We start from the raw sequence: 15353 nt of genomic DNA, 5'->3' as shown, positions 1-15353 counted from the left end.
GTGTTTAGCGTTGGTGTGTGAGGCTCTAGCATTTAAGTGCGAGTGGGGAGCACAGGTACAGACTGCTTGCTTTTCAGGTATTTGTTCTGGGCATTTGTCCCTGGGTGCCTGGAGGATTGATCCCTACACCCAAACATCAGCTACAACTGTAAGGGACCCCAGGGCCTCAGGGGCCTGCCCAGGCCACAAGAAGGCAGGACGGGTAAAGGGGATCCATGCTGTGTAGTACAGAAACGATTTGTGTACAGGGAGGGGCCAGAAGCTTGTGTGTGTACAGATTTGTGTATATGGGGCTGCCATATATACAGGTGTGTGTGTGTGTGTGTGGGGGGGGGGGGGTGGCTGACATATATACAGGTGTTTGTGTGTGGGCGCGCTGACATACAGTATATACAGATGTGTGTATGTGTGGGGGTGCTGACATATATACAGGTGTGTGTGGGGGCTGACGTATACAGGTGTGTATGGGGGGGCTGACATGTATACAGGTGTGTGTGAGGGGGGCTGCCATATATACAGGTGTGTGTGGGTGGGCTGACATATATACAGGTCTGTGTGTGAGTGGGGCAGGTGTGTGGGGGGCTGACATATATACAAGTGTGTGTGAGGGGGGCTGCCATATATACAGGTGTGTGTGTGTGAGGGGGGCTGACATATATACAGGTGTGTGTGGGGGGTGGCTGACAAATATACAGGTGTGTGGGGGGGCTGATATATATACAGGATTGAGGGGGGCTGAGTGCATACAGGTGAGGTGGCTGGTGTGCGGAGTCGGTAGGATGGCCCATATGAAAGCCCTGGGGGATGTTAGTTGTCAGGCTCGGGGGGGGGGGGGGGGGGTCCAGGCCTAAAGCTGTGTAAGGGGCCCAGAAATTTCTGATGGCTGCCCTGCACCCATATGTGTTATAGGACCTACGTCACAGGTAGGGGACACTGAATATGGACTTTCTGGCCTCCAGGTTTGGCAACAAACTGGACAGGTTCATCTCCATGTACAGGGATCCTCTAGAGAAAGCACAGAATGCTCTGGTGTCTCCTTGGGATCAGTAAATCCTAATCTATACTTTACGTTCCCTAAAACTTCTTCCTCAACTGCTTCATAGATTTAAGATGGAGGGTGTTTCAGTGCTGCTCCTTGCTCTGGACTTGCCCGGGCAGATGTGACATGCTGACCTGGTAAGACTCTTGGCATATGATCTGTGAGTTCTCAGGATCTTCCATCTTTTATTTTTTTTTTTGAAAATGTATTTATTGAGAAATATAAAAGAATACAGGTGCAACAGATACAGGCACGATATCAAAGAACCAACATCGCAGATGAGGTACATAGAAGAAGAAATTGTACAGATACAATAAGCAGGAGATGATTATACCAAAACAGGGTAAGCTGAACGTTCAGGATGGATAAACAGCAGTACCGTTAACAGCAAGAAAACAGTGCAGTGTGCACACCGGAGTAACATTCTAAAATATTACTAACTGGATGGATCATGTAATAGGAGCCAGTTGCAAAAGCAATACTTACATGGAAAACAATATTTCCCGGGTTTTATTGGATAACATATAATTAGGTAGCAATAGCTGAAGGTGGAGAAAAGAAAGGGGGGGGGGGAAGGGGGGGTGAGTCCTTAGCGAACAGTCCCTGAGAGAGGAAGATCCAAGGAGATCCAAGAAGGCGGTCCATAAAACCAGTAGGTAGCTGGTAGCAGGTTAGTCCATAGATGGGGTGGTGGAGGCCTCTAGGTCGGATTGGTGCGCAACGTGGTATAAGAAGGTGAAATGGCCAATAGTGGTTATGTCTTCCGGAGGAAGAGTGGAGGACATGAAGGGAAGCCACATCGCATAGAAGCGAGATTTCGATCTTTCGTCATGAAAATTTGCGTTGCAGCGGTCCTTGTACAAGAGAGATAGGAGCTATCTTTGAATTTGGGTGACAGTGGGGCAGAGAGATGAAGTCCAATTCTTCAGGATGGTTCTCCTGGCAATAAGTAGGCAAAGCAAAGACCATTCCGAGTGTGTATGTCGGGCATTCGGGTAGTTACTGGGCACGGGGCTCGTGTTGTGAAACCACGGAAGCAGTAGAGGGTCCCAATATCCAAAAATGAAGAGGAGGGGGCCCTTTGGTAGTTGTAGCAAAGTTATTTTGAAAATGTAGGATAGGACATGATCCCAAAATGTGGAGATATAGGAGCATGACCAAAAACGGTGGGTCAAGGAGGGTCTGTGTTGGAGACAATGGGGGCATTTGGCACTGTCCTGATCGGTGTTGGATGGTAGGAAGGGTAGATATGCTCTGTGGGCGATTTTCAGTTGTGTTTCTCTCCATACCTCGTTTGGGGTTAGTCGGTGCACATTATTGAGACCTTGCAGAATCTTGTCAACTATATTCGCATCAGGAAAGTCTTTACCCCCGTTGGGGACTGATGCGGACGTTAGTGGGGAGGAGATTTTCTGGAGCAGAGGCTTGTAAATGTCCTAAATTTTGTATGAGTCATCTTTGAGTAGTAGATCTAGGAAGTTCGGAGTGAAGCGTTTACGTTCTTCTCTAAGGATCTTCCATCTTAATAGCTATTTTGCCATCATACTTCCTAGTCACTGGCTTTAATGACATTGGTATTGAAGCCCTTTCTTTTTTGATTTTGGGCGTCTCTGAATTTGTGTTTCCTACAATGCTTAATGCTAGCCTAATTTATGTAAGGTCTATCATCGAACATAAAAACAGTTCAGAGAGCACCATATGGACCAGTTAAAAACATTTCTCCATCTACTCTCACTTGCAACATGGTGTTTCTATCCACCTCTTTGAGACAAGTGTCTGAACTAAGGGCCTTATTCTGCAAGGGACCCTTTCTGGTTTTACATAGGGACCGGGGCGGTGTTGAGGCCCAATGCTTCATTCTTGCCTAAGGTAGTCTGTGTCTTTCACTTCAAACAGGCTTTTGTTCTTCAATCCCTCTATCAGCAGTATAGTTCACCAATAAAGAGTTTACTTCCTGCTTGGGATGTGAGAGCATGTATCTCTGCCACTGCAGGAGGAGCAAAACTTTTATTTATTTTTTTGGAGTAGAGAAAGGGAGGGTCATAACCCCTGTCAGGTGTTTTTTGCCATCTGTGCCTCATTGGATAGCCAAAAAAGGAAGTGAGAAGAAATCCCTCTGATGTGAAGGAATCCCTATTTTCACCAATGTCAGCAGAATGACGGTATTCTCACTGGAAGCTTTCTCTTAAATGATTGTTCTGGGGATAACCCAAAATGTAGGATTTTCTTTCACTTTCACTGATAACGGTAAAGAGAGAGAGGGGGTCTCCCAAATGCGGGCACAGACAGCAATAAAGATATGACAGGTGTTCTAATCTCTCTCCACTCTGTTCAAAATTAAAAAAGATATTGTCTTTAGTTATACTTTAAGGATTTTTTTCTTTTCCTACAATGTAAACTCTTTCTAGGTCTGTAGGTGCTTCTTGTTCTTTTTGGCATCATGAAACTCTCCCAGTTTGCAAGACTACCACCTGGTTTTCTGGCTACACTAACATACAGTGTCATCAGATCAGCCAGCCACTGTACATGGTCACAGCAACAGCAGGAATGTCTCCAGTCACAGTGTCACCAGTCACCACCACACCAGTCCCAGTGTCACCATAAGGCCTTGTGCTCTCTGAAAAGTAATCAGTGTTCAGATCTCTCTTCACAGGCCATTTGACAGGCAGTGAGGAGGTGATGTATCGCCTCCTCACTGCTTGCTTTAACCTCTTGGGCCCTGCACAAGCACTCCCATTCCCTTAAATGGGTCATGATTGGTGGGCACTATGCCTGGTGAAATGACAGGGGTATAATTCTTCCTATGGTTTGTTTTACCACCCCCACATTGCATATAATTGAGCCCTAATAGTGCATCCAGTCACAGTGTCTATAAATGTGATAGAAAGTCAGGAAATTAGATGTGTAATTTATGCCTCTAGAACACCTGAAGGTGCTCCTTGGTTTTTGGGACTTTCGATGTGGCTTGCTTGTGAAAAAAATCTCACATATGTGGTATTACCGGACTCAAGAGAAGTAGCAGAATTTTTATACCACATTTTCCAAAAATTTGTTTAAAAAATTGTTGTAAAAATGTGATAAGTAGTTAGGAAATAAGGTGTATACGTTATGCCCCTAGAACACCTAAATGTTATTATTGGATTTTGGGACTTTTTCTCTGTGGCTAGTTTATGAAAAAGTCTGACAGGTCGTATTTCTGTACTCGAAAGTAGCAGAATGTGTTTTAGGGTGTAATTCTTAGTATGCTTATGCTGTGCGTTAGAAATATTTTATCAATTGATAAATTTGTGTAAAAAAATGTTTAATTTCCAGTCCTGCATTTTACAAAAACTTGAGGCAAAAAATTGCATTTTCAAAAGACTCACTATGCCTTTCAGAAAATACCTGGGGGTGTTTGCTTTAAAAAATGAGGTCATTTGTGGGTGTTTCTCCTGTCCAGGCACTTTAGGGACTCAAGAAAAGTGACATATAGCCAGGAAATTAGATGCATAATTTATGCTTCTTGAAAGCCCAAAAGTACACCTTGGATTTTGTGCCCCCCCTCTATGTGTGTAGGCTGTGAAAAAGTCTCAAATGTGTGGTTCCCCATACTACGGAGTACCAAATTGTGTGATTGGGTGTAATTGTAAGTATACCTATGCTGCGTGTGAGAAATAGCTAGAATGACAGCTTTGTGAAAAAACACAAATTTTGTTCTATTTCTTCAGTTTGCTAAAAATTTTGACAAAATGACTTTCAAAAACTCATCACTTATTAAATACCTTAAGCCTCATACACACGATTGGGCTTTGTACAAACTTTCCCATGGATTTTTGTACAAAGGGTGTCGGTCGTGAACTTGTATTACATACACACGGCAGGACTTTTTCAGCCAACTTTCACCAAATCACGTGGTTTTTCTGCTCTTTACCGCCACCTTTGGTCAACTTCTGTATTGTTGTCTGATCTTTTGCATTGGTTCTGACCATGTGTGTTTGTACTCTGTACAAAAGTCCTATGGTGTTCTGTACACACGATCAGATTTTGCTCCATCGGACTTCTTTTGCCGGAAGGTTTGTTCATTTGCACAGCCAACAAAAGCCAGATGAAAACTGAAAAAGTTTGTCTGATGGAGCGTACACACGGTCAGATGTTGCCTTAAAACAGCTAATTTGCATGTTTGTTGTCAAAAAGTCTGATCGTGTGTATGGGCCTTTAGACTGTCCACTTTCCGCAAAGGGGTCATTTGGGGGTATATGCACTTACCTGGCATTTTAGGTCCTCAAGAAATTAGATAGGCAGTCAGTATATCAAGATTGATTAATTTTCAAATATATATATATATATATACCATTGTTTGTAGACTCTATAACTTTCACACCAACTAAATAATATACACTGATTTGTTTTTTGTTTTTTTCACTAAAGAAATGTAACAGAATACACTTTTGCCAAAATTCATGAAGAAAGATAATTTAATAGTCAAGTTTTATAACAGACACTAAGAAAAAAATGTTCAGTATTTTTTTTTTACTTTATATAGTAAAAAAAAATCAGTGGTGATTAAATACCACCAAAAGAAAGCTCTGGTTAAAAATAATTGTAATTGTCTTTCAAAGTGTCACAGCACTGAAATATTGCCTTGACTTCAAGGGCCTGAAACAGCCTGGTCTTGAAGTGGTTAAGGCAACGATCATTGGCAATACTGGTAAATCTTAAGTCTACCTGTATATGTGACTAGGTAATCAAATGCGTCCTGCTTCTTTATTTAGTATGGAGGTTTTTTTTTAAAATGTAGGTTTGTAATATTTTTTTTTTTCATTGTAGGAATTTAAAGATATTGAGGGCCGGGTGCATGTAGACACAGAAAAAGATCAAAGCAGCTTTGTTATTGACGGAGCAAAACGAGAGGATGAAGGCAATTATAGGATAGTAGTATCCAACCCTTCTGGAGAGGATAGTGCCACTCTATATGTCAAAGTAGTAGGTAAGGAAATGGTAAAAATCCATGTATATAAACTAGAATTATGATTTTGGAAATAGTTCATATGTAGCAGGCAACTAAGAAGTATTACTAACGCCATGTTTACATTTTATTTAGATATTCCTGATCCTCCACAGAACATTCAAATCCCAGGTGTTGGAGAGGACTGGGCAGATGTTATTTGGGACCCCCCAAAATATGATGGTGGTCAACCTATCTTAGGTAAGCAAAATTTAAAAAGACTCAGTAAGGGTTGAGCTATGGTTTAAGCTTGGCGGCTGGTGCCACAATGCTTTTCGTCTAAATCAGTGATCTTCTGATTGAAGGATTGGTGCCATTGTCTTCAAGAGACAGAGAGTTCCTAGATATAGCTACATGATAAGTCAAATTCAGAGAGCTTTTTTGTAAGAATTTTGTTTATGATGAGAAACCTTTAATTACCCCTGTTTTTCCCCATATTGCATCATTCCTATTTTTGCATTCAATTATTGAGCACAAATGGGTTGATCTTACCTAGATAGTGTCAATAGATGGCAAAAAGGGTAGTGCAAATGGGCCAAGATACAATATCTAAAGAGCAGAGGCAAGATCAAATGAAACAATGTCATGGACAAGCTTGATTGTAGATGTTAGATGGGCAGAAGCATCACACCAGGGACTTGGACAAGACACAGAAGCATTACCTGATTGTAATGCTTAAAACCTATTTTACACACACACATGCACACACCTGGTTACTCAGAGAAAGAACAAGTTAAAATTATAAGTACTATTTCCTAACGTTCCTCACAGCCACCAACCAGATTTGACCTTTGATTGCTTGAATCTTTGAAAACATTAAGCAGAAAGAGTAGCACTGGCTTCAGGATGCAGATGCCCTTTTCCAAGATGTGGGGAGCTCTCTGGAATCCGCCCCTTAACCCCTACCTGATACACAAGTCCTTACTCGATCCAGCGCTACTAGTCAGGCCTTTAGGGTTACTCGCCACCAGATGCCCCACCCAACCCCTACCCTGCCCCACTCCTAATTCCACCCCTAAACACGCCCTCATAAATGATCTCATGAATTGACACTTAAATGTTTTATGCAGAATTAAGTCCAACAATGCCGCTTTGCCTGTGCCCAACAATGCAGCCTCACCTGTGCCCATCAATGCAGCCTCACCTGTGCCCATCAATGCAGCCTCTCCTGTGCCCATCAATGCAGCCTCACATGAGCCCATCAATGCAGCCTCACATGTGCCCATCAATGCAGCCTCACCTGTGCCCATCAATACAGCCTCACTTTTCTCCTCAATTCCGCCTTACCTGTGCCCTTCAATGCAGACTCACTGCTCATCAATGCAGCCTCACCTGTGCCCATCAATGCAGTCTCTCCTGTGCCCATCAATGCAGTCTCTCCTGTGCCCATCAATGCAGCCTCACATGTGCCCATCAATGCAACCTCACCTGTGCCCATCAATGCAGCCTCACTTGTGCCCATCAATGCCGCCTTACCTGTGCCCTTCAATGCAGACTCACTGCTCATCAATGCAGCCTCACCTTTCCTCAACAATGCAGACTTACTGCTCATCAATGCAGCCTCACCTGTGCCCATCAATTCAGCCTCACCTGTGCCCATCAATGCAGCCTCACCTGTGCCCAAAAATGCAGCATCACCTGTGCCCAACAATGCAGCCTGATCTGTGCCCAATAATGCAGCCTTACTGCTCATCATGCAGCCTTACCTCTGCCCAACAGTGCAGCATTGCTGCTCATCAATACAGCTTCACCTGTGCCCAAAAATTATGCAGCCTTGCCGCTTCGCCCATGCAGGAGAAAAGGGAGGAAAGGAAGAGGATTGCTGGCCAGATCATCACAAAGCGGGGAACATTGCTGTAGCAGCTTTCATTTGAATTGTCAAGTGTTCCTCGCACTCACCATCACATACAGCCCCACCTCCTGGCCCGGGTACTTTGACATATGTCACACGTCCCGGCATTGGACTGGTGTTCTGTTTATCAAAGTGCCTGGGTCAAGAGGGGGGGCTGTATGTGACAGTGACTGCAGGGAACACTCAGCAATTCAAATAAAAGCTGTTACAGCGATGTTCCCCACCTGCTCTTCTCTCTCTTCCCCTGGACGATCGCTGGAAGAAGGGCTCCCATCCAACCTCGCCTGCCAACAGTGCTCGCCCACCCACTCTGAGGCAGCCCACGCTCGCCAGAAATAATTTTGCTAGGCAAGTGGGAAATTTGAGGGCTGATAATGGTAAACAGAGCAGAGGGTGACTCTCCTTAACGGGGATATAGACAGCAATAAAAACTGGCAAGTGTTCAAATCCGTCTCTCCTCTATCTAAAATAATAATAAAAAAAATAATTGCCGTTAGTTATACTTTAAACAGGGCTTGACTTTCCTTATTTATTTGTTTGATAAAACCATACAAAATAACATACAAACTCCTGAATTTCACAACAAATGTCATAGAATTCAAATGTAAAAAACAGTTATATGAGATAAAGTCTATTAAATAGCAACAAGAATATAATAAGGTTTAACTGAATCTGCTATATGTTAAAGTTTGTGGAAAAAACTTTCCTTGAACAGCACTGAAAATATATATAAAACATGGTGGATTAGATACAAAGCAGAAGGGCAAGTACACAGTTTTGTAGTAGACCACATAGTAATATGCAACAGGCAAAGAAATCAAATAACACAGTGCCACCTACTGTCCTTTTACAGACTTCCAACAGAACGTAGCTGCAGTTGTTGCAATATTGCGATGACAATATAAATGAGAATCTGTAATAAAGCAAGCAGACAGCAGTTCTAGCCAGCTTAGTTAGGTAAAATTCCATTCCTACCAGCTGAACTTGGTTTAAACGCATTCAGGGCTCACAAAACACAGCTTTTACAAGTATTTGATATTTTTATTGTCCAGCCTGTAAAAGCACCTCTACACATTTACAGGCATATTAGGAGGAGCAGGCTGGAAAAATATGGAAACACCCCCCTCTACACAGTCTCATAGGGAAACATGCACAGCTGAGGCTGGGGCCATCTCTTAGGATATCCTGATGTTTAGACATGGGGGGGGGGGTTATTTACTAAAGGCAAATCCACTTGAAAGTGCACTAAAAGTGCACTGGGAAGTGCAGTCGCTGTAGATCTGAGAGGGACATGCAAGGAAAAAAAAATAGCATTTTAGCTTGCTCATGATTGGATGATATAATCAGCAGAGCTTCTCCTCATTTCAGATCTTACCCTCAGATCTACGGTGACTGCACTTCCCAGTGTACTTTTATTGCACTTTTAAGTGCACTTGCAGTGCAAAGTGGATTTGCCTTTAGTAAATCAACCCCTATCTGTCAAAGGTGACTCATGCAGATAGTAGAGGAAGGGGTGAGCAGGAAGGATTCATACGCCTCATATGCATTCATAAGCCTCGTACACACGATCAGATTGTCCGGCGGGAATTGTGTGCAAACAGGCTGTTGGTGGAAAGTCTGACCGTTTGTAAGTTCCATCAGACAATTGTTGACGGATTTTCCACAGACAAATGTTGGATCGCAGGCTTTAAAATTTTCCGCGGACAAATTTGTACACAAAAAAAGCATGTGTACACAAAAGTCCAAAGTACAAACAGGCATGCTCAGAAGCAAGGATGAGCCAGAAGCGGTCTTGTAAACGATTGTTCGTAATGGAGAATTAACATTCATGACGTGGCAAATTGTGAAATCTCAAAATGCAGCGCACAATTCTCTTCTTCTTTAATGGGATAATAATGAAGCTGCTTTGCTGGTGATACTGATGGAGAAACAAATTTTCAAAGGCTTTTTTTTTCTAGTGATATCAAGAATAATATTATGCTTGTTATTTTTTTTATTTATTTTTTTGGTGCAAGTTACCGCAACATTCCATAGTTTTTAAGATCAAAAATACAACTATATTGGCATCCCTTGTTAATTTTACATTTTATTTTTTAAAATGTAACTGCCTACTCCCAAACTGTCATTTGAATTAAAACACATAGCCAAGTATTATTCTCCACAGTTTTTTTTATTGTGCATTAAAAAAAGAAAACAAATAAAATTAGACATGCTATCTGCCAATAGAACTTAACCAAAAAGTGTCTTCATATACCAAATTAAATCATTGTTCAACCAAAAAATAAAAAAAGACTCATGCATGTGTCCTGCTTCTTAATATAGGGGGTCAACAATGGCAGGAGTTAGTGAAAGCAGGGGTCTGTCATCCAGAGATAATTCGGAAAATCATCTGGATTATTCTCCTGGAGCTCCTGCAGCAAAGACATATGACATAATTGACATAATTGGTCACAATTAATAAAGCAACCAATTTTTGGTCCAAGAAATCCTCCTCTTCCTGTTCCTGGACTGGACTTGGGTCAAAGCAATAAATCCAAGGCCAATAATAAATAACACGTTATCTTCTCCGATTCCGCAACATGGCTGGTTGACGAATGGCTGTTCAGAAAAGAACTGAAAAGTGTGAAATGAAAAGTGCGAATCAACACTCACCAAACTTCTACTAACACGAAATTAGCAGAAGGAGCCCAAGGGGTGGCGCTAAAGAGCTGGAAAACCACATAGTACGTCACTACGTGTTTGTTGGCTAATTGCTTGCCGTTTGTATGCAAGACAAGTTCCTGGCCAATGCCCTTTGGACAAAAGTCTGAGGTTTTGTCTGCGGAAAATCTGATCTGGTGTATGAGGTTTTACACTTCTCTTGCTGAAGTTATCCACAAGGGTCAAAGGATGAAATTTAAATAAGAAAAAGATTATTGCAGTTTAAGGATGTATGTTCGCTCTAGGGATGAGCTGAATTGCTTCTCAGATGTTCAAACCTTAAGGACGTTAAACAGAGATTCCTCCTGCGAACATCCCACAATGCATTGCTTCAGCTACTGTATATTGTCAGTTGCAAGATTGTGGTCAATGTTGGTTCACAGTAAAGTGTATTGCTTGATTTAGTGTGAGAGATGGACAGCTGACATTTAAAGAAAAGACAAATTAGCATGCTTTAAGTATCATGCTATTTACAGTTCTACAGTTTAGTGCTATATACACAGTACTCTATTGTGTGATGCCTTTCTGCTAGTGATACCTTGCAGTCTGTATGGCTAGGGAGAGTGGAGTGTAAGCCCAAATGCATTCACTACTTTATCTTTTTTGCACTTGTACCTAGAGGTAACCTACAGGTAAGCCTACATAAGGCTTACCTTTAGGTACAGTGAATAGGTATTCACACTGAATGCAGCCAGTAATGTCACCAGTGCATGCGCTCTGAAGGGACTACATACCCGCGCTGTCCCTTCAAAACCACCGTGCCGCGGTCCATGACTCCGACGTGCATGCATAGAAGTGATGCCATCATGGCACTGCCAATCAGATGGTCAGCTGGTCGGAGCACGCAAACCCGGAAGGAAGAACGGGTGAAGATGGAAGCCATCTCAGAGGTGACAGCGTGCCGCTGGAGGGCTTTGTTCTAAGGTACGTTTTTTATAATGTGCTAGTGTGCTGTCCATACTAACACATTATGCCTTCATCTTGCAGGGTTTTAAAAAAAATAATTGGTGTGATTTCCTACCGCTTTAAATAGTCCCAATAGAACTTTCAGTGGCAGGTTCTATTGCTGTGCTGCTGAAGTTTCCCCATTTTTTTGTAAAAGTAGTTTTTTTTTTTTTTTGTTTTGCTTTTTCAATAAGCCAATAAATGAATAAATGTGATTTTAGTTTGTTTTTGGATGGGTGCTTGAAGTAAATTTTTTCTTTACTTTTTTTACTACATATTTTTTTTTTTATATAGTTTTTTTTTATTTCGTTGACCTCCAGAAGGTTTTACCCCCTTTATGACCAGACCATTTTTTGCTATACTTCAACTGGCAATTGCTCAGTCATGCAACATTGCACACAAATTAAATTTATATCATTTTGTTACACAAATGGAGCTTTATTTTGGTAGTATTTGATCACCACTGTTTTTTTTTGTTTTGTTTTTTTATTATATGAACGAAAAAAGAAAATTTTGAAAAAAAAATACATTTACTACTTTCTGTTATACAACTGTTATAAAACACTGCATTTTTGGGGACACTATACTATTGGTGACACTAGTATAGTTCTGACAGTGACCAGGATACATATCCAGACAGACACTATACTAGTAATGGTGGTGATCAGTGACTTTGATAGTGTGGTAGGCAATCAGGGACTGGCGATAACTGGCACTGTCTGGGAGGGATGCTAACTCATGTCGCTAGTGACACTAATATAGTGTTGATAATGTACACTGACATTGTACTAAGGACACTGGCTGGGTGACGGGTTGAATAGAAAGGCAAATGTCACTGGCGCATGCGCTCCGAAGGGACTGTTGTGTAGGCACACAACTGTGTGTCCAACAAGTGTATGTGTGCTGCTTTTACCCAATTACAGACTGGCTGACTTTTTTCTCTGATTTCCTCTCTGAAAGGTAAGTGAAATCAGGGAGAAGAAAAAAAGCCATATCTGTGTTGTGTTTACTAACACACACAGATCTGTGCGGTGATTGGCCACAGCAATCAGTAAGTTCACAGCCAAAATCATTGGCTGTGAACCTGCTGACAAGCTCATACTGTAAACCCAGAAGTTTGGCGTGATGTACAGGTATAATGCCTGGGGTAGCCGCTGGACAGTGGTAAAATTTCTACTGGCTGGTCGGCAAGTGGTTAAGAGATCAGCAGTGGCAACAGCAGCATAAATATGTTGGTGTTACCACAACAGCCGCTCTTTCTTTGCAGTGGAGCACTGCATATTATTTGGTCGTTTAGTACACCCAGCACCCCAAAGCACCACATTTTACAATGCATCAGAGCTTCCAATGCCCCCAAGCACAACCCCCTCCTTCACCACACAGCACTTCCGTTATTTACAAGTAATATACTTTGAATAAGACCCACATCATGTCTGTGAGGTTAACAAGGAAAGGCAGAGGTTTGCAGCTAGGAGGGGGCAAGCAACCTCTGTGTTCATAGGCCAAGCTGGTGGTCATGGACATGGCCATCACCTGCAGGCAGGTTTACACTTTTTTTGGGTGCTGAGCATACTATATAGCCATAGCATGCAAAGGAGGCGGTGGACTAGCTAACCAACCAATCCTCTTCCTCTTCCTCTTCTGTCACCCAGGGTCCTCAGAGTAGTTCACATTTCACCGCAACTGCCAAAATATTATCATTGGGAGCAGATGATTTGCTTAGGCCACACATCTAACAATAAGGCCCCATTCACACTTTGTGACTTTGAATCACGGGCAGAATCACGGCATTTCTGCAGGTATAGTTTCTGCCCACGATTCAAAATCCTACTGCAATTGTGGCAAAACACACCATGCATGCTTGTGTACCATTCATTCTTGTGGCAAAACTCCAAGCTTTGCATGGTGTGTTTTGCCATGATTGCAGTGCGATTTGCCCACGATTCAATATTGCAAAGTATGAAAGGAGCCTAGGGATAGCTGATGAGCAGAAAAAGTTGGGTAGATGATCATATTCCTATGTGCTATGTGTTCATGCTGTGTATACAGTGCAGGCACAATGTCAGGGGTGGCGGGGGGTTGAGGATTGGGGGGCTTTGATGGAGTGCAACTGAAATCCCAGTACCCCCCTATATCCAGCCTTATGGCCATGAACCGCCGGTACTATTGGAAACATGGCATCCCTCTAGATGTTCCTTGGCTCTGCTTGTCTGTGCTGACCACCACTGGGGATACTATGCCAAACACAGCATCCCTGGCAATCGTAAATTGGCCACATTCATAGCCGTAAGTTTAACAATTTGTGTTAGGCTACATGCAGTTGGAATCCCTGCCCAATAGTTCCCCCTCTGCTAATTTTGACCCCCTATCAAACTGCTTGCAGGTCTTCCAGCTTTGATTTTGTCTCTGACATATGGCATTATGATTTTTCTTTTCTTGTTTAGCATAACAAGTTCCGTAGCTCTGCAATGTGAGTTTGTGGAATGTACAGAAGATCATAACAAGCTTTGCTATGTGACTTTTTTTTACCCATTAGGCAATTTATACAATATTGATAGCTTGACCTTTTTTGTTTTAAAATACACAAAAAATTAGTTTAAAGAGGAACTGCAGTCTGCTCACAAAATTTGTAATAAAAACATTTTTGCCATTCTGAAGCTTCCCTCCAACCACTTTGCATATGTAGCGGTGTAGTTGCCACTAGTAACAAACATCCATCATATCACCCCACTGCCAGACTTACATATATCACTTGCAGAGACAATGAAAAGTAATTTGCTGTGTTTTGTTATTGTTTATTGGGGGGTACAACTTGGTTGGGGGAAAGGGGTATAATGGATGCCCATAGAATAAATCACTTTGCCATCATATTTAGAGATTTTCTAGATTAGCACATCATTTGAGCCTGAAGAAATGATGCGCATGTTTAACAGCTACAGTCTTTTCCCTGCATCACCATGCAGATTATTGCTTTTTCTCTGCCTAACTCCTGAAGACTATTGCTCTTTCTCTCCTCCTGCACAAACATATACTGTAGCATATTAATTCCTTGTCACATCTTCTTCTGTAAGCAAAAGAACTCACTCGCTGCTACTAGGCCAGAGGTCTGCAGTACCTTTCCCCGGAGGCCTAGTAGTTTAAAAGCATGTTCTGAATGGTGGACTACTGTTCCCAGTTAGCCCAGCTTGTAAATTCTGTGCCCTCAGGCCACATCAATTTTACACTACTCCCCACAGTCTCTCCTCTTATCCAGGACTCCTTATCAATGACCGTGCAATGATAAGGACTTCACCAATGACCGTGTAAAGGCAAAGTTCCCTCACAGACTCCCTGGCATGTCTCCACATCCAGCCCTTCACTGTGGTACACACACCGACCTTTCTCTGCCCTCAGTCCATGATGGAGAACTTAACCGGACCCCACGTTCTGGTTATATAGGAGGCCCGCCCCCTGCTAATACCAGTTGGGGATTGGTCAGAGATCCCACATGAGCTGCCTGCCACTCCAGTTCTAGGCCCTGCCTCTCTTCCAGAACATTCTCCCCCCGAAAGCAGGGGAGGTGCCTCAGAACTAGAGCACAGGTGGTCACAAGGGGCAGAAGATTTAATAGATGGAAGTTGAAAAAAATTACTGAAGGTATGCTTTAAGTCATCTCCTGAGCATGTTATTTAACCCCTTCAGCCCTGGAAAAATTTACCCCCTTTCCCAACCAGGTAATTTTTTTACGATACAGCACTGCGTCGTTTAACTGACAATTGCGCGTTCATGCAACGCTGTACCCAGACCAAAGTGTACGTCCTTTTTTCCCACAAATAGAGCTTTCTTTTGGTGAT

General features: G+C 42.5%; 1 protein-coding gene across 5 annotated transcripts in view; it reads left to right on the top strand.

Moving 5' to 3' along the window:
• LOC143934174 (myosin-binding protein C, fast-type-like) overlaps nucleotides 1–15353 on the top strand; it is a 242826-nt gene that overhangs the window by 156324 nt on the left and 71149 nt on the right. For all 5 annotated transcript variants that reach the window (XM_077457560.1, XM_077457562.1, XM_077457563.1 and 2 more), the window contains 2 exons: nucleotides 5846–6005; nucleotides 6120–6224. In XM_077457560.1, the coding sequence (XP_077313686.1) occupies nucleotides 5846–6005; nucleotides 6120–6224 (265 nt within the window). The remainder of the gene's footprint in view (nucleotides 1–5845; nucleotides 6006–6119; nucleotides 6225–15353) is intronic.

The sequence above is a fragment of the Lithobates pipiens genome, unplaced genomic scaffold (assembly GCF_037356315.1).
Source record: "Lithobates pipiens isolate NorthernLeopardFrog02 unplaced genomic scaffold, aLitPip1_a1.2 Scaffold_27, whole genome shotgun sequence".
Taxonomy (NCBI): Eukaryota; Metazoa; Chordata; class Amphibia; order Anura; family Ranidae; genus Lithobates; species Lithobates pipiens.
This window is presented reverse-complemented; position numbering and strand designations above follow the sequence as displayed.